The sequence below is a fragment of the Urocitellus parryii genome, chromosome 5, assembly GCF_045843805.1.
Source record: "Urocitellus parryii isolate mUroPar1 chromosome 5, mUroPar1.hap1, whole genome shotgun sequence".
NCBI classification, from domain to species: Eukaryota; Metazoa; Chordata; class Mammalia; order Rodentia; family Sciuridae; genus Urocitellus; species Urocitellus parryii.
In genome coordinates this window covers 159,289,456-159,314,698 of record NC_135535.1, presented here as the reverse complement: position 1 = coordinate 159,314,698, position 25,243 = coordinate 159,289,456, and the positions used below count along the sequence as shown (strand labels likewise).

Sequence of the window (25,243 nt, the reverse complement as noted above, 5' to 3'; positions counted from 1 at the left end):
ACAGTCTGTCGTGGGCCCTGGAGAAGGAACCCCTCACCTGCCCCTCCTACCTGGTCCCTTGCTACTCCCCACAGGCGCCTGCAAGTCTGGCTCTGTTCTCGGGACCTGATTGTGGGCTTCCTCCATTCCCTAGGGCCTTTTTCTTTCTTTGTACTGGGGATTGAACTCAGGGGTGCTGAACCACTGAGCCCCTTTTTATGTTTTATTTAGAGACAGGGTCTCACTCAGTTGCTTAGCGCCCCGCTAAGTTGCTACGGCTGACTTTGAACTCATGATCCTCCTGCCTCAGCCTCCTGAGCTGCTGGAGTCCCAGGTGTGTACCACTGTGCCCAGCTCCTGGGGCCCCCCTTGACTGGGATTTGCATCTGCTCTTGGCTTCCCCTGCAGACCCCACAGCCCAGGGAAGGTCCTACAGACATAGCAGGCCCCTCTTCCCCAGGGCCGGGACCCTGCCCAGCTGCACTGGCATCAGAGCCCTGCAGGACAGGGATTTGGAAGATCAGCCTTCAGTGCACAAAGCCCTTTCCAACCACCTCATCGCCACCTCTGCTGCCTCCTTTGCAAATCTGACCACTAAGGTTCAGGTTCGTGGACAAGTGTGGCGTCTCAGCTAGCGAGACCTTGGTCTCCTCCAAAGTTTGTGCTTTTCTCTACATAGTACGTGTGTGCATGCAACAGGGACAAGATCCAGCTATGTGTGTGTGCTCCCAGCTCTGTCCCTCAACCTGCAAGAAAGAATTTGTCTTGGCTCATCCAGCATCTCACCTCTCCACCCCTTTTGGAGAGTTTCCTTTGCATAACTAGGCTAGCGAGAGGGAGAAGTAGAAGATCAAGTACAGAAAGACAGGCCTGCAGCAGGCTCAGCAGCACAAGCTTGTAATACCAGCCATTCAGGAGGCTGAGGCAGGAGGATCACAAGTTTGAGGCCAGCCTGGGCAACTTACTGAAACCCTTTCTCAAATTAAAATGGGCTGGTGGTGTAGCTCAGTGGTAGAGCACCCCTGGGTTCTATCCCTAATACCGGAAAAAAAAAAAAAAGAAAACCAAAAAGGGCTTTAGAAAGCAAAACAGGGTAAAGTGAAAGCAAAGGCTCATGGCTGGAGACTTTGGGTACAAAAGGGGAGAGGCCACTCAAGAGGTGAGACACTGGCCTGAGAGCCACTGTGAGGACCCCAGAACTAGAATGGGAACAGGGTTATTATTATTTATTATTATTATTATTTTGAGACAAGTTCTCACTAGGCTGGCCTCAAACTCCTGGGCTCAAATGATCCTCCTGCCTCAGCCTCCCCAGTGCTGGGACGACAGGTACTTGCCACCATGTCCAGTGGGGGTTGTGAATTTGATTCCTCGTTAAAGGAGTCATTCCTCTTGTCAGTCACTTGGTAAAGCTCTCTTAAACGAGTCATTTAAGAGTCATTTGTAAAGGTGACGACTTTATAATTATTTTTGGTGGCTGGATGGTGTACCTTTCAATGGGACACTGTGGAGACACTGGGCCACGTGGAACCGTGGGCCACTCTCGGGCGTTTAGCAACCTCAGCAGCAGTCTGGCACAGGGATTTCTCTTACAGTCCCCGTCGTCTTAGGCTGTAGTCATTGTCACCCTCCCAGCTGACCCCTTGCCTTCTCCTTCCTGTCCCCATGTCCCTGAGGGGCAGTTGTTTCCATCTGCAGCTGTCACTCTCTCAGGCTTTTCTTGCTGCCTCCACCATCCCAGCCCCTGGTGAACCTGGCTTCGGTGGGTCCCCTCACCTGCACGGAATTTTCTCGACGGTTGCTGGCTACATCCCCAGGGTTGTCTTTGGCCAAGGCAGTCAGGATATAGTGGTCCTTCTTCTCCCGGTCCAGAGGGGACAGCACATAGATGTCACCCTAGCAGGGGGAGGGTGGCTTCAGGTCCTTCATCCATCTAACAGATTGACTGGGCACCTACTATGGCCAGAGGCTGTTTTGGACTCTGCCTCCTGGGAAGTCCCCTTCTAGTGGCCCTTTTTGCCCTCACTACCCCAATCCACCTGAGATTAAATGACCCGCCCAGGCTACAGCCAACTGCCTGACCAGGTCCTGGCGTGGAGTAGGTCTTCCAAAACAGTCACTGTTTTTAGTGTCAGGCCAGAGCACAGTCTGACTGTCCACCCCGGGCACGAGTAAACCCTAGGGAAACGCAGCAGGTGGGAGGCAGAGGCTGCGGGGAGGGGCCTGCTGACCATTCCCGGGCCACAGGGCTCCCTCCCCATTCTGACAAGGGCAGCTTCTGACTCAATGTGCCACGTGTGAATCCACCACCCACCTTTCTCCTGAGTTTCTGCTCCCCCACAGCTCCGAGACTCACGGGAACACGGGGGTCTACCCTTTGGGGTATCTCCCCTACCTCCGCACTGAGTATAGGGCTATGCACACAGTAGGCGCTCAACAGTGACCACTCTCCCAGGCCTGTCTTTGGAGAGTCTCAGAAAGCAGTCCTGTGGACTTTCAGGTCTCTTTTTCTGGTGGGGACACATCTCAGAAGTCCCCGACCCATGAAGGGTCCTACAGACCTGGGCCACTTCCTTCCACATCTGCCGGACAGAAAGGCCAGCCGACAGGATGTCTGGCACTCGGGGAAGAGTTTGCTGACTTGGCTAAAGAGCCTCTGAGGTCACAGCTGTCCGGGGGCCGTGCTCTGCAACAGGGGGATGCCTGCAGTCCCCCGGGGGGTTCTCAGCCTCGGACGCGGGGCCCGCGCTCGCTCACCGTGGAGGGGTTGATGGCAAACGTGCCCTCGCCGTCCCCCAGGCTGTACTCGATGAGGGCAAAGCTGCCCGAGTCGGCGTCGGTGGCAGTGACCGTCAGGATGACGGTGCCCACAGGCACATCCTCCAAGACGGCCTCCTGGAGACAGCAGACCGCGGTCGGTTCAGAGCCCACGTCCTGCCGGGGACTCACCAGTACAGGGCACCCAGGGCACCCAGTGGCTTATGTGCTGGGCACTCCCAGGGACCTTAGGAGCCAGCGAGGTGGAAGTGGAAGGTGCACAAGGGCCCCCAGGAACAGGCCCAGGCCCAGCCTGATGGCCTGGCCACGGACCTGGTAGGAGGACTGGTCAAAGATGGGGTTGTTGTCATTGATGTCCACAATCTCCAGGTAGACAGGAATCTCAGCTGCCCGGGGCGGGGACCCATTGTCTGAGGCCCTCACTGTGAAGTTGAGCCAGTGCACTTCCTCATAGTCCACTGTCCGGTTGGCGATGACCTTCCCTGAGAAACAGGCATCTGCTGCCATTCTGGCCACTCCTCACAGCCACTCTCTAAAGTGTGAGGAGAAGGACCTGCGACTCTGAGGGTCAGATGTGGCCCCATAAGGAGGAGGGTGAGCAGGCCACACTGCCCCGTGGTGACCCAGAAGGCTGAGAGGGGCTGTTGCCACCCGAGAGGCGAGGAAAGACCTCACAGGCAATGGATGCATGTCACCGATCCCAGGGCCTCCTCTGACACTCGTCCTCTGGGCTTTCCTGCTTCCAAGTGACACTGATCAGCAGGAGGTTGGGTGGCCGAGACGGTGGTGGGTGTGACAGAGAGGGGTTGGGATGTGACAGGTCCCAGCAGACACCAGGGAACCTCCATCCCCTAGGACTGGGCACTCTGTCCTTCACTTGGGGCATCTGGGAGTGAATGAAGGTCGGCCATTGGACCTGGCCCAGCCCGAGGCCCGGGGGTCCCAACTTGGAGGGTGAGAAGCAGGCCACCATCCTGCTGGGAGGCTGAGCAGGCACAGACATCTCTGTCCCCAGCCCTCCGCAGGCCGATGCCCACCTACCAGCTGAGGTGTCCTCCAGCTGGACGTAGCCTGGGGGCGTGAGGTCCAGCAAGGCGTAGGTGATGAGTCCATTGAGGCCCTTGTCGGGGTCCACGGCTGCCACGGCGATGAGCGTGGTGCCCGGGGTGGCCCCCTCCAGGATCCGCTCTGTGTAGTAGGTGATCCCGAAGGGCTTGAACTGGGGCGTGTTGTCATTGACGTCCAGGATGTTGACCGTCAGCTTGGCTGGGGTGCGGGCAGGGGGTGAGGGTGAGGGGCACCATGGCTGACCAGGCCTTCCTGAGCCTCAACTAAGCCAGAGAGGGAGGTGGCATCCCACAGCCCTCTGAGGACTCCGTGAAGATGGACTCAGGCCTCAGGCTGTGACATGGGACCCTGTCCTCTGGTCTGGACTCACCCTTCCATAAGGGGAAGGGGCTCGTGTTCTACTAACTGGCCAGATGGCCTCGGTGAGCCCTCGGTGAGCCTCGGCCCTGCTGTTTCCTGACCTATTCGGGGAGGCGGGACTAAGGTGATCTTTGAGACCCTTGCCACCCCCCACGTGAGTCGTGCCCTCTCTAACCCCAGGCCACACCCGCCACCCTGCCAGCTGGGGACACGTAAGAGATGACCAAGTCTGCCCTTCCTTCCGGAAAAGTCGGGCTTCTGGGCCGTGAAGATAAGCAGCCAACATCTGCTGGGTCTGACTCCTCACCCAGCAGTGTCCCTGCCTCGTGGCCGAGGCCAGCTGAGGCCATCCCCTCCCAGGTCCCCGCATCTGCCCTCCGCAGCCCCCTCCCAGCCACATCTCAGGTGCAGACCACAGTAGCCCCTGCCCGCTTTTCCCCGTCTCGGTGCCTGGAGCCCAGCGCAGTGTCTGTGGCCTCAAGTCACCTTCCTGTGCTCTGGCTTCCTCTGTGGGGACCCCACAGCTTCCTATCAGATCGTGAGGTTCCTGTGGGGCATCTAGCCACACCCGACAGCTACTCCTCCTTTCTCAGTCCCCTTCCAGGCTCCAAGCATCCTTCCCCCTGGAGCCTGGGAGCGAGGATTCCACATGAGTCCAGCCTCACCTGGCTGCCACCTTCCACGGCCCCAGCCCCCTGCAGCCCTCGGGCGAGCCCTGTTGGTCCCCCTTGGGGCCAGGCCTGTGCCTCTTCTTGCCCCACGCAGCCCTGAATGGCTCCGAGCCACTGTGGTGGGATCCCAGAGAGAACCCTTACCATTTGGCACGCTGACAGAGCGCTCTGGGAGGTCACTGGCATTGTCGATCACTGAGAGAGTGACCTCGTAGGTGGCAACCAGCTCTCGGTTGAGGGGGGATTTGACCATCACAGACCCTGTGGACCAGACCAGGTCAGGTTCAGTTGGAGGGGAACCCCCTAACATCTGGGCCTCCCGGGGTGCTCCTGGCCAACCCCTCCAGTCCCTAAAGAGGGCAGTAGTCCACGGTGGACCCAGGACTTGTGGCTGGGACGGTCCACCCTTGGGGACTTGCCCCCCACTTAATGCTTACTAGCCAGGCGACCTCCGTAGGTTACTTAACCTCTCTGCACTTCCGTTTGCTCACACGCAAAAGGGGGAAATTCCAGCACCTACCATACAGGGTTATTTTGAGGATCGGAAAAGTTAAATTTCCATTTACAAAGTACTCGGGGCTGCGCCCAGCTTATAGACAGTGCTAGGTGATTCTGTTTAAAAATACTTATAATCCACAACGACATGAACGTCCTTAACACTATCACACTGCATACTTCAGATGGCTCAGGCGGTCAATTTTATGTGCGTTTTGGTCACAGTTTTAAAAATTCATATGTTCCAGGGAGATCAAGTACAAAGGAAGGTCACAGCAGCTGAAAACCCATGAGGAGGGTCCCCGAAGGTGACCACAGGGTGGGATGGGCCCTTTGTCTTAATGATCAAGTCGGTGTGAACTGGGCTGATTGCAGGACAAGAAGGTCGACTTCACATTAGTGTCAGCAAGCGAGCGGGGCCCAGTGGTGCCCACCTATGATCCCGGCAGCTCAGGAGGCTGAGGCAGGAGGATCACCAGTTCAAGGCCAGCCTCAGCCACTTAGCAAGGCCCTGAGCAACTCAGCCAGACAGACCCTGTCTCCAAATAAAATACCAAATGGGCCGGGGTGTGGCTTGGTAGTTAAGTGCCATTGGGTTCGATCCCCGGAACCAAATAAATAAATTAATTAAATAAAAATCAGCAATCCGGTTCCTTCTCTTCTACCCACTGCCTCCCAGAGTCCCCGCCTACTCCCTGACCAGAGAAGAACCCTCCAGAACCGTGGGCTTGGCTTCCTCTGTGGGGACCCTTCTGGACAGACCTAGTTTGGCGGTCTCAGTGCTGCCCCTGGGAGGGGGTCTGTCTTCTCCTGCCTGCGGCAGGCCTGGCGGCTCCTCCCTCCTCCATAGGCTGAGGACCCCTCTCCTCCTCAGGCACCGGGGTCTCGGGCTCCCTTCCCCCTTGGCGGAACCCCTGGCTGGGCTTCTGTCCTCCATGGGTCCCCAGCCATGGGGGCCGTCACTTACCCTGGGCTGCCGCCTCCTCCTCCTCCTCCTCCTCTTCCTACTCTCGCTCCCCGTCCCCCAGGCTGGGGAGCGAGGATGGGGAGAGGGCAGCTGCATTCAGTCTGCAAAGGCTGGGCCACGGCCTGGCCCGGCCCCCCCGGGGCAGGAGGGGTGGTGGGGTGCGGTGGGCATGGAGGAGGACAGTGGGTGAAGCAGAGAGGAGATGAGGTGGGAAGTGACAGAGACAGAGCTCAAACCTGCGGGCCTGCCAGCCGTGGGGAGAGAAGAGGGTTAAGTCAGTTAGTTCAGGGGACACAGGAGGGAGCGGAGCAGGGTGCGGAGCAGGGTGCGGGGCTCAGAGCGACCAGGGCAGGAGGGACAGGGCGGTGCAGGGAGAAGGGAGGGCCAGGAGAGCGGAGGAGCAGGTGGGAGCCCAGGAGTGGACAGCCTGGGGCCAGGCTCCGGCAAGAGGGGGAGGGGGAGCCAGTGAGGTGGAAGAGCAGGAGGCAAAGGGCAGAGAAGACACTGGAAAGAAAAATAGAGAGAAGAGAGTCAGTAGGAGGAGGGAGGACAGAGAACGGCAGGAGAGCTGGGCACGGCGGCTCTCCATGGTCCTGAGCTGGGCGCCAGGGGTCCAGGACCTGGGCGGCCTCCGGCATGGATGGATGGCTCTCCTTCTCGTCCTTGGGGCCCCCATCCAGACGGAGGTGACTGCACTCTGGCTCTGGCACGCTGTGACCTCTGGCCCCTCTCACTTTAGTACCCTACTCCCTCAGTCTCCTTCCGTAATCACAGCGATGTACTCGCCTGCATTTTCATTTAAAAATCACATGAAAACCGTGCGATGTGTTTAAAGACATTAATGCAAATGCTATGGAGGTATCTCTCTCACCCTATTCCTTGCTCTTTCTGTGACTGCTGTAGATCCACCCACAGTGCTGCGTGTCTGCTCAACTGCATGGCACCCCACGGACCCACTGCTTTTTACTCTCCAGGCTTCTAGGGATGGACACTTGCATGGCCTTCGAGTCCCACTACCACCACTAACACCGCTGTGAACACCCACAGGCAGCCCCACGATTGCCCTGAGGGTTTCTCTGGGACATATGGTAGATCCAGGGGTCTTAGTGGACCTCATGCTGGATTGTCCTGATGGTGGAATCAGTCCCAACTACTAGAGTAATGCACGAGGGTTCCAACGTCCCCACACTATACCAACATCCACATCGACAGCATCCTTATGTCTGCTATGGAGATACTTCACACGTGGGAAAATGTCTCACTGCTGAGTCCCTGCACGTTTCTCTGAATAACAATGATGTTTTAGCCTTCCGTCACAGCCATGTTAATTTTTCTGACACTCCTTTGGCCCTTCCGAGAAGTGTGCTTTGGAATATCCATGTCCCTTCTCTAACTGGCTAGAGAAGCCCAAACACCAAGCTGTTGGGGAAGTGGCACAATCCAATTGTGCTAAGCTGCGTCAATGGTGAAAGATAAGCTTCAGTCCCCTTTGCTTTGTGACTTTAAAATAATGCTATAGTTTCAACTTTTTGTCTGTTACTTATGAGAAAATTGTTACTTATCAGAAAATCATTAATAGTACATGCTAGGAGCCACAGCAAAAATATTGATACAGGCACCTTTGGGTTTAGTGACTGCCAGCCAGCCATTGAGATTATGATTATGTTAAGTTACATTCATATGGTAATTGGACTCCTGCTGTTTACCTGGGCCCGTTAGGGGACTCAGGTTACTCATGTCACTCTTGTAATGGGAGAGTTCCCATTGGTTGAGAAAGGATGGTAGGAGGGTGTTCCGGGGGAAGTGGGAAGAACACACGTGTGTGGACCAGCTTGTTAGGGGACGCACACGGCCTCTCACAAAATAAAACTTTGTTTCAGTTTGACTGGCTTGTGTTTTTGTGCCCAACCGGTTTGCAAGATTGCAAGCCGGCGTGCACTGACATCCCAGCAGGAAGGCAGCAGGCGTGCTTGGCGACAGCAGCGGCAGGAGCGGAGCTCAGGAGAGCCCACGCGGCCCGGCCGGGCAGCCTGCAGCAGTACAAATGGATTAGCTTACAAATTTAAATGGCCAGTGTATGTGGGAAGAAAGCATTGGTTTGAACCTAGTTAGTAAAGAAAAGCATATTAAAACAAGGTGCCATTTTCCTTTAAAACACAAACATTCCACAATACGGAGTGCTGGCATGGATGTGGTGAGATGGGCACTCTTGTGCAATACTGCAGAGTGACAGAGCCAGGAGGGACAGAGATGCTGCTTGAGGGAGGAGGAAGGGGGAGGGAGAAAGAGAGAGAAGAATACAATATTAACAAGGAGAAAGGAGAATAGAAGAAACTGTGCAGGAAGAATAAAGGAAGGAAGCAGGGAACAAGAGTCCGGGCAGGAGTCGGGGGGCAGGGGGAGCAGGCCTGTACCTGTGTTGATATTCACGGCGAAGGCATCCTCCTGGTTGGGCACCAGGCGGTCGGTGTCATCCTTGGCCACGATGTCAATGATGTGGTACTCCAGCTTTGGGTTGAGGTCCAGGTCGATGGCGGTGACGTTGGCAATGACCGAGCCTGGCTCTGCCGACTCCAGCACGCTCACCGTCTGGATGGGGTTGAGGAACTCGGGGCGGGAGTCATTGATGTCATCGATCAGGATGGTGATGATGGCTGTGCCCGAGAGGGGGACAGTGCCCCGGTCGGTGGCCACCACCGTCAGCCTGTAGGCCTCCTGTTCCTCCCTGTCGATGATGGCATTGCCCACTCGGATGACCCCAGTGACGGGATGGACGAGGAAGCGGTCCTGGGCCCCGGCCTCTATTCGGTAGACCAGCTCTCCATTGAGGCCACTGTCCTGGTCCGTGGCTGTGACTTGAAGGACCGAGAATCCTGTGGGGGCAGGAGTATCGAGCATGAGACCCCCCAGCAGACCAGGCCAGCACCCCTTTACTGCAGTGCACCAGGGATACCTTCTCACCCCAATCTTTCCCGCATTTATTTTTAAAAAAATTTTCATGTTTGAAATTTTATAGAAAAATATATATTTTTGGTACTGGGGCTTGTACCCAGGGGTGCCTTACCACTGAGCCACACCCCCAGCCCTTCTTATTCTGTTTTGAGCAGGGTCTTGCTGAGTTGCTGAGGCTGGCTTTGAACTTGGGATCCTCCTGCCTTAGTCTGCCGCGTCACTGGGATGACAGGTGTGCACCACACCTGCTCCTACCTTCTTTGATGAGGCAATATTTTATAATTTAATGTCAGTTGTACCTTCTGAAAAGCATCTGCTTTATGCCTTCTGCCCTTTTCTGTCGATTTATACAAATTACTGTACACAGTTATGAAAACCTCGGTGGCGCGTGTACAGGTCTTTCAAAGGCTCATGTGCTAGAGGCCCGATTCTCAGCCCAGGGCACTGTTAGAAGGTGGGGCCTAGCTGGGGTCTTCCAGTCACATGGGAGTGTGCCCTAGAAGAGGCTCTTGGGACCCTGGCACCACTGCTTTTTTTCCTGGGCACCACGAGGTGGGCAGCTTGTTCTGCTCTGATGCTCTGTCTCACCTCAGGGCCAAAAGTGATGGGGCTGACTGACCATGAACTGAAACCTCCAAGACTGTTGGCCCAAATGAATCTTCCCTTTTTTTAAGTTGATCATCTCAGACTTTTTGTTACAGTAATGAAAGCTGACTGATACAGTAACTCAGGACAAAAAACTTTTTCTCTGTTACTTATGACAAATCTCTTTTTCTCAGTTACTTTTTACTCAGTTACAGTATTGGTCATCATTGTTCTTTTTTATTTATTTTTTTTTTAGTTTTAAGTGGACACAATATCTTTATTTTACATTGATGTGGTGCTGAGGATGGAACCCAGGGCCTCATGAATGCTAGGTGAGCACTCTACCACTGAGCCACAACCCCAGCCTGATCATAATTGTTTAACGTAAATAGAAGTTTAAAGAAGTTTATTTTTTCGAGGGGCTGGGAATGGAACCCAGGGCCTTGCACATGCTAAGCACAAGCTCTACCTCCAAGCTTCACCCCCAGTTACCCAGAAGTTTCTTCTATTGTATTGAAATTTAATATTTTCTTTGAGTTCTTTTTGTGTGTGTGTGGGGGGGTGGTGGTACCAGGGATTGAATTTAGGAGCGTTGACCCCCGAGCCACATCCCCAGCCCTATTGTGTATTTTATTTAGACCCAGGTCTCACTGAGTTGCTTAGCATCTCACTTTTGCTGAGGCTGGCTTTGAACTCCCGATCCTCCTGCCTCAGCCTCCCCAGCCGCTGGGATTATAGGAGTGAGCACCCAGCTCTCTTCTGTTTCTTTTATGCTTAAAACCTTTGTACCCAGAAACCAGATAAATACTCGTCCGATTTTCTTCTTTTAGTTTTTAAGCATTTTCTACTCTTCTACATATTTTTTAGAACGTAGAGGTATTATTTTGGTGTCTTATATGAGGTGAGATTCTACACCATTAGATCATATGTAATTAGATTGCATGTAGATTATATAATCTAACATACTAGATAATAATTTTTTTCTCACTAAATAGCTTTCTCCATAGGTTTCGTATTTTTAAGTCCCATAATACTATATACTTTAACGCACCATTGTCTGTTTGGGGGCTACTCCACCCCAGTCTTGTGTTCATACCACATGGTTTTCAATACTGTAGCTCCGTAATGTGTCATATCTGGTAGAGCAAATCTGGCTTCAGTATACGTTGAAAATTTCTTATTCTTCCAGATAAACTTTAGAACCAAATTTATCTCCCCCAAATGAAATTCTGATGGTGATGGAAATACACTGATCCTATTTTGACATTAAGACACCCAGACTTTCCTACCAGGAACCCAGCATCTTGTTGGGAATACAGTATGGACTATGGGGCTGGGGGTGCAGCTCAGTGGTAGCGCACGGGCTCAGCATGTGCCAGGCCCTGGGTGTGGTCCCCAGCAACAAGAACATAAAAAGCTGAGGTTCGGAGAAGGGAGTGCAGGGGTTGGGTTCCCCAATCACATGCGGCTTATCCCTCCCCCACTGGGGGGTAAACCCTGCATCCACCTGGACCTCCCACCCCCAGTGACCCCCAACCCGCTCCTGGCAGGGACCGGGGGTGGGGTCTGTCTTCTGCTCACCTGGTGGGCAGTTCTCCAGCAGGTGGGCAGTGAGGGTGGCGGGGCTGAAGGTGGGCCAGTTGTCATTGTCATCCAGGATGGTGACGAGCAGGTTGGCCGTGCCATTGAGCAGCCCTATGTCCTCAGCTAGCAGCAGCAGCTCCAGGACAGGGGGGGAGAAGGCCTCCCGGTCAATGAGGACCCCTGACCTCACGGTCACCACACCTGGTGCAGGGAAAGGAGCGCAGTGGGGACAGAGATGAAGGGAGCCGAGAAGACGTCCCCATGGCTTTCTTCCCCAGACGCAGCCACCTGTGTCTAGGGAGGCCCCTGTTTCCTCTGTGTGGCTCATGGGTACCCTCTGTGCCCGCAAGAGTCTAGCCTGGAAGACCGACCCAGGACAGGATGGACCCGCTCCACTGAGGTGGATATCTGTCACCCATTGGTCCCAGATGAGGCCGATGGGACATGGTTTCTGGGAGCTGGTCTGGGCGGAGGAGGGGGCAGCTGCTTTGGTGGCTCCTGTGTGACCCAGGTCCTGGGAGGGGAAGGGCGGGGCTGGGGCTCTGCACTCAGGCTGAGAGTTTGGGCACCAGGACCTTCCAGCTTCCTTCTGGTCCCCCTGCCTGGCCCCTGGGTGGCCTTGACCAGCTGCACTACGGGGATGTGGGCTGTGAGGAACGGTCCGGTGGGCGACCTGGATCAACCTGGATCTGAGCAGGAGGCCCCAGATCTAGCCGCGGGGCCGTCCACCCCAGAGCCCCAGCGGGAAGCCAGGGCGGTGCCCAGGCCTCACCCGTATTGTTGTCGATGTCAAAGAGGCCACTCTGGGGGCCCAGCAGCTGGTAGGTGACCACGGCATACACATCCTGGTCTGCGTCCAGGGCCAGGATGGGCCCGTTGAGCACCGTGAGGGGGGTCCCTGGGCCAGGAGGAAAGGAGTCACTGCAGGTCAACAGGGTCCCCCCTCCCCGCTCCCCGGACCCTGACCCCGTGAGCCATGGCTGACAATGGATGAGAGGGGAGGGAGGTGAGGCGGGCAGGGTGGGGAGGCCCGGGCGGGCGGGCCTGCGGCAGCCTTGGCAGACTGAACGCAGATGCCTGGGGAGCGGCCTCAAAGCCCTGCTGGGAGAGAACACAGAGCGTGAGCGAGCCCAGCCGAGGGCTTCCCAGCAGCCTCTGAGACCAGCCACTCCACGGAGGATCAGGGGCGCCCTTGTCCCCTCCCTGAGTGTGGGCCCCTCTGCCCCAACAAATCTAGAGCATCTGACTGCATGTGGGCCCCGTCGACGGACGTGAGCGTGCACAGCAGACCAGGGCCAGGATTCCCGGGCGTGCGGCATCTGCCTTCTCAGGTGGGCACATCTGGCTTGTGTGTCACACACCCCTGTGCATCTGTGCACACCCTAACCCCACGAGATGCCTCGACAGACATGTGCACTGGCCCCCGCGGGAGCACGCACACAGGCAGGCTCCAGGCAGGGAGTCAGGCCAGGAGCATCTCAGCGCTTCTCTCTCTGACCCCCGAGTCCAAGCTTTGGGGGCTGGGGAGGCTGGAGGAGAAGTGAGGGCGCGCCTGGGGACGTGCCAAAGGGCAAACTCTGTCCCTGGGGAGGGAGGTGTGGCTCATCTATGCTGGCCTCCTGGGACCTCCACGTCTGATTAAAGCTATTTATTCCCCAGAGCTTCCAAACCAAAGGCCTGGCGGGCGCCCTTCCACCTTAAACAGCCCTCTTTGGCAACAGTGGGGCTTATTCAGACCACCCTGGGGACCAAGTGCCTGGCTCTTTCAGCCAGTCCTGCAGTCTCTCTAGTGGCCCCTAAGAGGCCCAGCAGCTGTCCCCTCTCCCTAGCCCTCAGAACTGTGCCTGTCCCTTTCCTCTGACCCCCTTCTGCACCCCTGGGGCCTGCATCTGGCCCCCCGACTGGGCACATGGCGCATCTCCATGCCTGAGGCCCCAGCAGTGCCGGCCATGGCAGGAGCCCCTGGGCGGGCCCAGCACCTACCAGCAGGAGAGTTCTCCATCACCTCTGCCTGGTAGGTCCCCTCAGTGAAGAGGGGGTGGTTGTCATTCTCATCGGCAAGAGAGATCAGCAGCAAGTCAAAATCCTATGAGATGGGACAGGGGCAGGCTGTAGGCTGTGCTCTGGAAAAGGGACCCCATGAGAGGGGGGCTGGGAGGTGGGAGATCCAAGAAGCCTGCACCAGGGTCCAGGGATCTGGCTTTAAGCCCCCACTGCATAGCAGCTTACTGGTTGACCTTGGGCAAGTAACTTCCCCTCTGACTGGGCATCAGGTTTGCAGTGGAGCAAAGGGGGATCTTAATTCCTTCAGGGAGGTGGCGTGAAGGTCACAGGCAGGGTGGATCTGAGTGGTGCCGAATCATGTACCCTGTACCCCGGGATGCTATCACCATTTCAGAGGGGCAGGAACCGCGGCACAGAGGGGCGAGCTAGCTGCCAGCCTCCCCCACCCCCAGCCCCTAAGCACTGCTGGCCCCAGGATGGCCAGGGCCCTCCAAAGCATCAGAAGGAGAGGGGAAATGAGAGCCAGAAAAAGCAGGAGAGGAGGTAGGAAGCAAGAGAAGGAAGCAGGAGGGCACCGAGGGAGGCAAGGGCCTTAAGATACCGCCAGCCCGCAGACTCCTCTGGCTGAACCGATGAGGAAACCGAGGCCCAGGGAGAACAGTGCCCTGGCTGAGCCACACAGCTAGCCAGGCACAGAGCCGAGATGAACTGAGCCCAAAGACTTGTGGCCTCAGAGGTTGGGAAGAGAGCTGACCCCTCCGACAGGGGACAGGGACTGCTATGCAATGCCCATGGCCTTTTAGTAAAGAGTCCATTTCTTTGGCTTTTGAAGGGAAACGCCGTGTTTTCAGGACCTCAGTGTGTGTGAACGCACAGGCCACAGGCACAGAGATGGGGTGTGCGCCAGGTATCAGTGGCGGGAGAGGACAGCAGCTGGCACCCACTGAGGGTGGCCACTGAGGGGTTGACCCGTTCCCAGCACTGTGCTGAGGACCCCCTTCATCCTCTCCACAACTTTGAGGTGGGTGTGATCTTTTTCAGAAGAGGAAACGAAGGCCCAGAGTGTTAATCTGTCAAAGCCACACACCTAAGGACAGGAAAAGTTGGGATTTTTCTCTTTCTTAAGCTGGGATTTGAATCCAGCACTTGCTCATTCCAAGACCCGTGCACCTGAGCCCCAGGCCTGCTGCTGTGGTAAAGGTGATGTGTCGTGTGCCCCTCGGGCACCCCACGGGGCCCACTGGGCCCTCCGCCTCACCTTCCTGGCTATGCGTGGGTTCTCCGGGTTGTCCTTCACGGAAATGGTCAGCTTGTACTCTGGGATCCGCTCACGGTCCAGGGGCCGGTTCACAGTGACGATCCCTGTCTGGGATGTGCAGGGCAGGTGAGCCGAGTGGCCACCTGTTCCCCACTTTGGGCTCTGACCCACAGATGCCCAACTGCTCAGCCTGCAGCTCCAGGGGTGGCTCTGAGCTCTCTCCCTAAAGCACCCAGGAGATGGTCCAGAGGGCCAAATGTGGGCTGGCAGGCTCCTGCCAGGGTGAGGGTGAGTGACCAATCCCCAAGGTCTTGCTGTCCACAAAGTGTGGGCCCTTTGAGGACGCCATGGTGTCTGTAGTCTACGGACACTCCAAGAGGCCAAGCGAGCATTTCTGGTGCATCTTGGACAGAACTCAAGTGTCCCCAGAGACTCTAGCCCATTCTCTGCTCAGGACAAACCTCAGGTAGCTCCAGATGGACACTAGAGATGGCTGCTAAATTGTAAGAGGCCATCGATTTGGATGAGGCTTTGGCACTAGGAGCCCACAGACCAAACCAATACGGTTAACTTGGGTAACTGCAGTAGCCAGTTAACTATTTAAGCTGTATCCATGACAGACAGACAGACAGACTAAGCTGTGCTTATGTTTTACTTCAGGGAGTTTTGTTTGCTTGTTTTCTGGTACCAGGGATTGAACCCAGGGGTGCTTAACCACGGAGCCCCATCCCCGGCCCTTTTGTATTTTATTTAGAGGCAGGGTCTTGCTGAGTTGCTGAGGCTGGCTTTGAACTTGTGATCCTCCTGCTTCAGTCTCGCAGGGATCACAGGCACGTGCCATGGCGCCCAGCAAGTGTTTTGATGAATGCTGATGGATCCGTTTATTGGCTAGAATTCCCTTTTAGTAAAGAGTCCATTTCTTTGACCAGAACCTGCTCTGGTCATAGAGGCCGCCCCATTGAAGAAGGTCTTTCATGCTTTTGGTTTCTTCTTCACTGAGCTCTGCTCTATCCAGTGTGCCTAAAGGAATTTTCCCTTTTGACACAGCTCACAGGGAACTCCAGGATTCCATGCGGGAAGCAGGAGGCCAGACTGCAACATCTAAAGGCCTCTGGGACAGGGTCCCCTTTTCGGGAGGGCCCTCGGGGGCCTACCGTGGCGTTGATGAAGAAGGCCCGCTCCCGGTTGCCTGCGGTGATGTTGAAGGTGAGGAGCGCGTTGCAACCGCTGTCGGCGTCGCTGGCCAGGACCCGGGTGACGAAGCTGGAGACCGGGCTGTTCTCACTGATGGTGATGTTCATGGGCAGGTTCAGCAGCACCGGGTCATTGTCATTGATGTCCAGCACCCGGATCCCCACCAGCATCTGGGGCCAGCCAGAGGAGGGAATGCCAGGAGCAGCAAGAGGAGGCATCGAGGGAGGGAAGGCACGGAGGCCGGAGGCCATGGGCAAGAGAAAGAGGAAGATGCAGGTCAAACAAAGGCAGGAGAAGGAAAAGCAGGAGGTGGCGGAGGCAGAGGGAGGGTGGCTAGCGAGGCAGGGCTGCCTCTCCCCAGGGGCGCGGGGTCAGGAGTGCCCTGAGCAGCCACAGCCACCAGGCCCTTGCCCAGCCCCCAGGGAGGAGTCTTAAGAGGGACTCAGGGTCTTGGACTGGCCCCAGAGCAGCCTGTGGCCCCTCAGGGCAGGAGGGTGACAGTATTCGCAGGAATCTCTATGAGGAGAAGCGGGGGGCAGGAAGGGGAAGCCCTGGAGTGGGGTCCCGTACTCACAGTGGAGCTGAGTGGGGGCACCCCGCGGTCGCGGGCACAGATGGTCAGGTTGTAGAAGGCAATAGTCTCCCGGTCCAGCTCCACATCCTTCCGGACCCGCAGCACCCCTTCCACGGGAGAGATCACGAACTCCCCTGCGTCGCACAGAAAAGGCGGGAGTTGGCCATTAGCTGGGAATGGCCAGGGGCTGCGGACATCCAGGGTGCCAAGCCTCCACTGCTCCCAGCTTCAGCTCCACAAGACCAGGGGGGGCAGTGGGCGTGGCCGCTCACCGCCCACGTGTCGGCAATTCCAGACCAATCAGCACCCTTCCCCGGGCCGCCCAGGCCCAAGACTGACCCTGGGTAAGACGGTTGTGTTGGAAAGCGGGGCTCCCTACCTACCCAGGGACACTCTTTCCAACCACTGTTGATGAGAAATTAACTATGGCATCAGGTTTTTTTTTTTTTGTACTGGAGATCGAACCCAGGGATGCTCTGCCACTGAGTGTGAGAAATAGAAAGTTCAGTGGTCAATTTTCAAAATATAGCTTTTAGCCTTAATTGGGATGTAAGATCCAGTTGTAGCCATTTAAACTGTGGCCCTTTCCCTTGGCCCGCCCCAATTTTAAAATTAGCCAATCACATAGACTGTAACCCCGAGCTCCTCCTATCAGAGCAAGGGGCAGGGCCACGTTGGGGATAAAGACAGGTGAACTGCCCTCCCTCAAAGAGGATTTTCTTTGGCAACGCGGCTTCTGTAGAAGAAAAGTAAAGCCTTGCTCAGTTACTTCCGAACATGGGTCTGTCCGATTCCTTGCGGCACCCCAGTATGTCTAACATGAACTACACGCACGGCCCTTCTGATTTTGAGACAGGGTCTCACTAAGTTGCTGAGGCTGGCCTGGAATTTGTGGTCCTCCTGCCTCAGCCTCCCGAGCTGCAGGGGTTACAGGTGTGTCATGCAGCTGGCTTGGTGACTTTCCATCCCCCCCAGACACCACGACTTCTACAAGGGGACACTGGAGAGGGACAAGGCTTCATGTGAAGGAATGCTTTGTCATGGTGGGCAGGGTCATGTCCTCTGCTTAGGCTACCGCTCTGGCTGCAGAGGGGGTTCTCCTAAGCCTGTGGTGACCCTGATTTCCTTCCCCTGAGGTTTCAGAGCACCCCGCCTGGCCTTTTTGGGTTCAGTCCTTATCTCGGCCTGGCTGAGTCAGTGCCTGAGGTATGAACCTTAGAATCTGACTCTGGCCTGTCCAGAGTCGTGTCTTTTGACAATGAAGCCAGGGCCCACAGAGGGCTGACCCCTTAGCTACTCTTCCACAAGGTAATGGCAGACCCAGGATTCGAACCCTGGGCTCTGGGTCTTGGCCCACTGCATCTCACAGGACTCGTGGGCTTTCCAGACAACATGTTTGACAGGGTGAGAGGTGTGGGAGGTGGCAAGAGACCAGGGAGGGGAGGACACCAAGGGGGCAGGTGGGAGCCCCACTGGTGCAGAGAGAATGGACTGAGGCTCTAAGTGGAGAGAGCCCGAGGACCAGGGGTCACCCCTGCAGTCTCCCAGGAACTGACCCAGGAGAAAGTCACTTTCTTCACTTTCCCTCTTGCACTTGGGGATCAGGCCCAGAGTAGGGTGCTAACTGGCTCACAGATACACAGCACACGGGGACAGGGCAAGGAGAGAGGCCCAGGCGACCTGGAGATTTCCGGTGCCTGCCTCACATCCTAGGCTCCATTCCCAGCCCCCCACTCCTCCCAGGTGCCACCTGCACCTGGGATTTACCACCAGCCCTTCCGCTCCCAGTCTGGCCCCCACAGGCCCCTCCCTGCCTGGGGGGGCGGAAGGAAGCTACTTCCAGCAGGATTTCCTGAGCCCCTGATGCTCCAAGGTCTCCAAAGAACTGGGGATTCCCTTTCTAGGGATTTCCCAGTCTCTGACCATGGGCTGGCAGATGGCCTTCTGCCTTCTCTCCAAAGCTGGGGGGCGGCCCTATCACTCTGCTCTTGAAGGCCTGGGGGGCTGGGCTCAGGCAAGACCCTGACAAGGTCAGCTTGGGGATGCAGGGAGTGGGCAGGCTAAAGGTCCACTCTGCAGATCAGCCTCCTTAGCAGCTTGCCCCAGGACAGACCTCACCACCCTCCACACTTGGAGGCAGGAGGTTAAAAGCACAGGATTTCAATCCCGTCTTACCCAGGTCTGAATCCTAATTGTTGCTGACCTGGCCTTGACAACCCTATCTGGAGGTGCCCTGGCCACGCTGTGCCAGGCCTAGGGAAGGCCTGGTCCACTTTGCGTGCATGGATTCATGGCAACTCTGGGTATCATTAGGGGCAGCTGGAAGGAGTCCCAGGCAGCCCTCTGGGGAACTGGGAGTTCTCAGTGGGGATGAGGATGTGGGAAAGGGGACCAAAGAGCAGGTCTGGCCAGAATGGGCAGCTGGAGGTCCTAGGGTTCCCCACCACAGAACCCCCTCCAGGCTCCGCTGTAGGGGTGGGAAGGTGACCTTTAAGCTGGGTGGCCTGTTAGTGACACTCTCTTCTCTGATGGAGTGTGGCTAAACGGGCTGTCTCCAGAAAAACAGTCTTGAGTTAGAGCAAGTGTCCACTTTCCAAGTTTCCAGCGTGACTAAAGAGGAGGGAGGGGATGTGACCCGGCTGCTGGCTCTGGGGTCCCGTTAGGTCATCCCTGCCTTTTGGGATGGGGTTAGTGCAGGGGGAGCCTGAAATGATCTTGGGGCTCTACCTGTCTGCTCTTCCTGCCTGGGGAGAGGGAGCCCCAGCTGGGGTCACCCTGGGGAAACCCCCGCCTCTCCCACGGCTTCAGGGGACATCTCCACAAGCCCCCGCCCATTCCTAACCGGGGAGATTTCTCCTGCGCTGGGCCTGGAGCCGTCTGTGGTGAGCTGGGACATGGGTGAGCCCGGCACCCAGGAAGCTGGGGTGGGGACCAGGCCCTTCCCAGGAGGGGATCAGCTGCCTGTCCAGCGTCACCTCTCAGTCGGACTTTGGTACCTTCCTGGGCAGGACCAGGGACCCCCATAAGATGACAGGGTCCTATCTTGTGAAAATAACAGGACAGAGACTATGCTGGGTTTTGGAAGATAAAGGCATGGTGCTTGGCCAGAGAGGAGACTTGGGGACATGAGAGGGTGGCATGTCAGAGTGGAGTGGCCTCTGCCAGCTCTGGACAGCAGGGGCTCTGAATCCGGTGCTCTGGCCGGGGGTTATTTCCCCTGTAGCCGCTTCATGGCCAGTTTCCCCACACTTTGTGTTCCATCCCCACCCTCTCCACTTCCTGGGTGGCTTTAAATGTCTCCGTGTGGCAACTTCCCCGTACCTGTCTCCAGCCCAGACCCCCTCCCTGTGCCCCCTCCCCCCACGCCTGCAGGTGAGTGTGTATTAGAGGAACGCTGTCCGGGGCCACTCAGGTCCCCACCGTGACTTTCTCTCACACTCATGACCAAGCATCCTGCTGGGCAGATGCCACCTCTCACCCCCAGCGATGCCACCACCCCTGTCCCAGGTGGCCCTCCTCTAGCCTCAGTGTCTTCACCAGGCTCCTTCCTGGGCAGCCCTGTGCTCTCTTCTGAGCATGGGAACCAGTGACCCTGTCCCTCCCCTGCCCAAAGCCCTCCCCTGTGGTCGGCCTCCTCCGTCAACACCAGGTCCTCTTACGGCCCCCAAGGTCCGCAGCCTCTGGCCCAGCCTCCTGACCTCATTTCTTCCTCCTCAACCTCTAGTTTAGCTTCAGCTGACCACAGGGGCTTTGCTTCTCATAGACATACGGGGCCTGCTCCGAGGCCGGGGCCTTGGCCCTGGCTGCTCCTTCTTTTGGGGATGCTTTTCCCTAGAGAGCTGCTCCGACTGTTTCTTACCCCCTTCAGATCTTTGCTCAACTTGGACAGGTCTTAGCACTTCATCAGTTAGTAAGTCATCTACCTACTCAGCGCGTTGCCTGGGTCCTGTCTCGAAGGCAGGAATTTGTGTCTGTTGTGTGGCCTCGGCACCTGGCACGCGGCCAGCACATACTAGGTACTCAATAAAGAGTCAGGTGCCGACTCTCACCATACCCCTATCAAGATCACCCCCCATCTGATGGATGGGGAAACCGAGGCCCAGAGAGGGCAAGATCACACCCCGGGGAGACCAGCTGCCTTGAGACCTCCCTTCCTGCCCTACTCCTGAGTGGGTTGGGGAGAGGCCCTCAGCGGAGGGGGGGTGTCTGCCCCCACCTCCATGTGCAGACCCCCTGCTCACCCAGAGGGTCTCCATCCACCAGGCTGTACTCCACCTGCCCGTTGGGGCCTGAGTCCCGGTCGTGAGCAAGGAAAGTCCATACCCTGGGCCCCGGCTGGCCCTCGGTGACATCAAAGGGTCCCTCGTAGTCCCGGGGGAAGGTGGGCACGTTGTCGTTGATGTCGTTCACGTTCACGAGCACCTGAGTGTGAACAAGCTTAGCAGGGCCTCGCTCCAGCCAGCCTCCCGCTGGGTGCAGCTGCCCCCTGGGCCCCGCTCCTGCATCTGGACCTGGGAAGGCGGCTTCGCTCCCTGGGGCCATTCACATCCTGTGAAGCCATGGATGTGGGAGGGCATTGGAAGCCAGTGTGTGGATGCATCATCAGGACCTTTTGATGGGCATCACAGATATAATGTTACGAATGCCTAGTTTTTGCTGCCCTTTGGTCATTTCGCATGATCTCCTATTTTCTTCTCCCAGAATCATAGTTTGTTTTTTGTTTGTTTAAATCCCTCTTTCATAAATGAAGAAATCAAAGCTCAGAGAAGTTAAGTGACTTGGCCAGGGTCACACAGTAAGGAAGTGAAAAATCAGGAGTTTGAACCCCTGTTGGCTTAACCAGGGTTCCTGCTTTTCCCATGAAGGGGAGGAAGGTGAGTGTTTTCACCTGTGGGTGGAGTCACACAGAGAGTTTTAGCAACCTCCTTAAAGTCACACAGCTAGTTTGGGTGGGCTGCTAAGAGCAGGACAGCACTCTTGGATTTAGCCATTTCCCCTGGACAGTCTTCCCAGCCCCTCCCCCTTCCAGCTTTCTGGGCCTGTTTTCCTCCCACTCCACACTGGGGCGGGGGGCTGGGTCCCGGGTCCCACCCACACACCGTGGTGGTAGAGGTGAGGCGGTGGGACAAGATGGGGCACTGGTCTGTGGCGGTGACAATCAGGGTGTAGCGGCCATGGCTGATCTCATAGTCCAGCTCCTTGATGGCACTGATGACTCCCTGAGGGATGGACAGACGGAACGAGGGTGGATTGATGGACGGCAGTTCCAGAGCAGCCTCTGACCGCCCAGGAGGGGGGCCCTGGCCATGATGGAGAGCCCTCCCACCCGGCTGTGCCTTCTCCCGGACCCCGGGGAGCTCCCAGCAGCCCCTGCAGAACCTCCCAGCCCCACTCGGCCCTCGGTGCTAACCGTGTGCCTGTGGATCCGGAAGGTGTTGAGGATGTTGCCTGCGACGATGGCATAGGTGATGGTGCCATTGGGCCCCTCGTCCAGGTCCAGTGCTCGGACAGTGACCAGGCTGGTGTTGACCGTGTCCGGACCCTCGTCCAGCAGCACCTCATAGTGAGGCTGCGGGAACACGGGAGCGTTGTCGTTCTCGTCCACGATGGTCACGTACACATGAGTGGTGGCCTGTGGAGAAGAGCCCGTCAGGTGCCCTGGCCTGGGGCTGTTCTCCTGGACTGAACTCAGTGTGATCCAACATGGGGAGGACAGAGAGGGAGAGGGAGGGAGGTCACCGGCTGGTAGAGGAAGAAAGCACAGAGGCGCTGTCAAGATCCAGCTGGGCAACTGCTTAGGGCTGAGATGGCACCTGTACCATCACATTCATGGCCAGGCTCATGGCAGACATCACCAATCAACCACAGCACTGAAGAGGCCAGACCAAGACTGGGATCCTCGTCAGCACAGTGATCTTGTGATTAAAACTGGCACACTGATGCACCCCAGTTGTCACCCCAACCCAGAGTCTTGCCTGGGCCAGGGCCTTATTGACCCTGGGTCTCCTTCCAGATAATAAGAGACAAGAATGTGGGGCACTAGCTATAATTCAGTATTTAAGGCTCATGTATTATTCATGTAAGTGGAAGAAATATTTATAGCTTTTTTTTTTTTTTTTTTTTTTGGTACCAGGGATTGAACCTAGAGGTGCTTAACCACTGAGCTACGTCCCCAGCCCTTTTTATGTCTTATTTAGAGACAGGGTCCCACTGAGTAGCTTAGGGCCTTTGCTTAGTTGCTGAGGCTGGCTTTGAATGTGAGATCCTCCTGCCTCAGCCTCCAGAGCCATCCGGATTCAGGCGTGTGCCATCATGCCCAGCCTTATTTTTAGCATTCTGAAGTGGGAGGACATTAGGTTTGGGGAAATTTCATGAGCAGAATTTGTTGAGCCATGAAAAATAAAACTCAAAGAATATGATTTCCAGGCAAGTTTTCTAGTGCTGCGATTGGCCAGCTCTAGCTGATGCTTGGGATCATAGTCGAACACAAGTACTGTTCCGCCCATCAGCACTGAGTGTTCAGCACTCAACATCTACTAGAGGTGGCTGATGTGAATGACACCGGCCAGATTGTCTTGTTATACTGTGTGCATGTACGAATATGTGACAGTCCCACCATTATGTGCAATCATTGTGTACCAGTAAGAAGAAATGGCTGATGGGGCATCCTACATGCAGGCGAAAACAAAAATCCAAGATTAGCCTCCTGCTGTTACTGCTCATCCCTGGCCCCATCCACTCCATTCTCCACCTTGCCGTCCCTGGGGGGTGGTCCCTGTGGACTGCCTTACCAGGCTGCCTTGCTAAATGCCATCCAGGTGGGCTTGGCCAATAGAAGCCCCTGCAGAAGACAGGAGGGGGGCAGAGGGAGTGGGGGGATTTCTTCCACCCTCCCTCTGGCCCTCCCTGCCTGGGGCTCTGGGTCTCTAGCTGGGGACCCCCATCACAGCTCCAGTTCTTTTCCTGGTGGCTCCAGCAATATCACCTCCTCTTTCCACAGGGACACATGGTGCTAAGGGGTTCCTGTGCTCGCTGGTGTCTGGGGGCGTCCACTATACTCTCTTGAGTTGAGCCCTTTATGAGTGCCATCTGTTTGCTGCCAGGATCCTGACCCATATAAACTACTACTAGTGACTCATCTGAAACATCTTGGTTATGACAGCTGCAAAGATGCCCTAGTGAGAGAATATGAGGAGGCCATGGTCAAGGTCAGAGAACGGAAAGCAGGTGGTCGTACCAAAAGCTGAATCTAGACAATGTGTGTGCCACCTCTTCCGTGGTCCTGGCTGACTCTGGAGCCACCTATGGAGGCCTAGAGAGATGGACAGGGTCCCTGAACCCAAGAGGGCTGTCACTGCCCCTGACAAGGTGATGATTCCTAGGACCTGTAGCTATGGCTCTCAGGGACAGCTTTTCCTAAAACAGGTAGGACTGGCAACCTTGAAATGGAGCTGTGTGACCTTGAGCCTGTTGCATCCCCTGTTTGAACCTTTTTTGTCTGTTAATAAAGGAACCACTTTGACCTCTAAAGTCTCTTCGGATACTGGTCTGCTGTCAGTCATGTGGCCCGAGTCCCTTCTCAGGAGGCATTTTTTGGGCCTTAGAGTCTGTGGGAATCTTTATTAAAACAGCAAGCATGTAAGAAGGGGGAAATGCATTATTTTATCAGTTTTCAACTGAGTGGAGAGGGGGACAAGCACCAACTCTGGGGGACACATCCTGAAACTCTCCTGCAATCTCTCCTGTCTTATTTGAAAGCTCAGATGGACTTTCCATCCTTCTCCATAATGGATTTGAGTGTGGGGGCCCCAAATATCTGAGCAAAGATGACTGTCCAGGAAGGCCACTGCATTCAGGCTGCAGCTGTGTGGGGGCTGCTGTGCAGACCCACCACCATGAGAAGCTCCACCTTGAGCCCTGGGAAGGTGGTCTGACCTTCTCTGGCCTCAGGAGTGAGCAGGAAGTTGGGGCCCCCCCAGAGGCTGTTCCGACTGAGTACTTCCTCCCTGCCCTGGCGTCGGGGCAAGAGTGCTTGAGGTTTCTGGACCAGGCCCACACTTTGGGCAATACCTCTGTGCCCTACCCTGACACAGCGCAGAAGGTTCAGTGCTGGGCAGTGTGGTGGGGGGAGGGGAGAGGGGGGAAGGGCTCTGCAAACCTCACCTCACTCTGCCAGAGGCTGGCTGGAGTGGAAGAGGGCCCCGTGCCCACCTGATCTCAGCTGAGTTGGTCCTTCTCGGCTGGAAGAGGACGCATGCTCTGCCACTAGAAAGGGCCAGGACCCCCTTCCCAGGTGGGATCACAAGGACATGATCACAGCAGGGGACCTGGGTTAGGTCCTGGCAGCCTCTGGGGCTCCCATCCCAGAGGTGCTCCCTGGGTCGAGGGGTCTGGGCCTGTAAAAGGACACCTGGTAATAAACACCCCCTACCCTTCCTCTTCTGTAGCCTTCCCTGCCCCGGGAGCAGGGCTGAGAGCCCCCAGAGAGCCTGTGACTGGGGCAGGCCATCCATGGGTCACCCACAATTTCTGTCCCACTCTCCCGATTCCTGACCCTGCTGGACTCTGTCCTTCTCCTTCAGCCTGGGTCGGCTGTGAGCTCAAGATCTCTGAGGGGCCAGCAATCTCTCGGGCAGCTGCAGTGGGGCTGGGGTCCACTGGGCACCCCAGCAGTGCCCTCCTCCCCTGCGGCCCCTGGTCCCCGCTGTAGTCATCGCCGCCACTTGGTCAGGCAGTCCTGTACACTCCTTGGCGTGTCCCTCAGGTAAACAGCC

General features: G+C 56.5%; 1 protein-coding gene across 1 annotated transcript in view; it reads right to left on the bottom strand.

The window, feature by feature from the left end:
• Window positions 1–25,243, bottom strand: part of Cdh23 (cadherin related 23) — a 338,545-nt gene that overhangs the window by 10,114 nt on the left and 303,188 nt on the right. The window contains exons 38-52 of the mRNA XM_026405783.2: window positions 21,880–22,101; window positions 21,569–21,688; window positions 20,711–20,891; window positions 16,470–16,603; window positions 15,856–16,065; window positions 14,702–14,809; window positions 13,423–13,525; window positions 12,212–12,337; window positions 11,437–11,640; window positions 8,733–9,191; window positions 5,001–5,117; window positions 3,799–4,023; window positions 3,070–3,239; window positions 2,737–2,874; window positions 1,756–1,875 (exon numbers count right to left, since the gene is read on the bottom strand). Coding sequence (XP_026261568.2) covers window positions 1,756–1,875; window positions 2,737–2,874; window positions 3,070–3,239; window positions 3,799–4,023; window positions 5,001–5,117; window positions 8,733–9,191; window positions 11,437–11,640; window positions 12,212–12,337; window positions 13,423–13,525; window positions 14,702–14,809; window positions 15,856–16,065; window positions 16,470–16,603; window positions 20,711–20,891; window positions 21,569–21,688; window positions 21,880–22,101 — 2,637 coding nt within the window. The remainder of the gene's footprint in view (window positions 1–1,755; window positions 1,876–2,736; window positions 2,875–3,069; window positions 3,240–3,798; window positions 4,024–5,000; window positions 5,118–8,732; window positions 9,192–11,436; window positions 11,641–12,211; window positions 12,338–13,422; window positions 13,526–14,701; window positions 14,810–15,855; window positions 16,066–16,469; window positions 16,604–20,710; window positions 20,892–21,568; window positions 21,689–21,879; window positions 22,102–25,243) is intronic.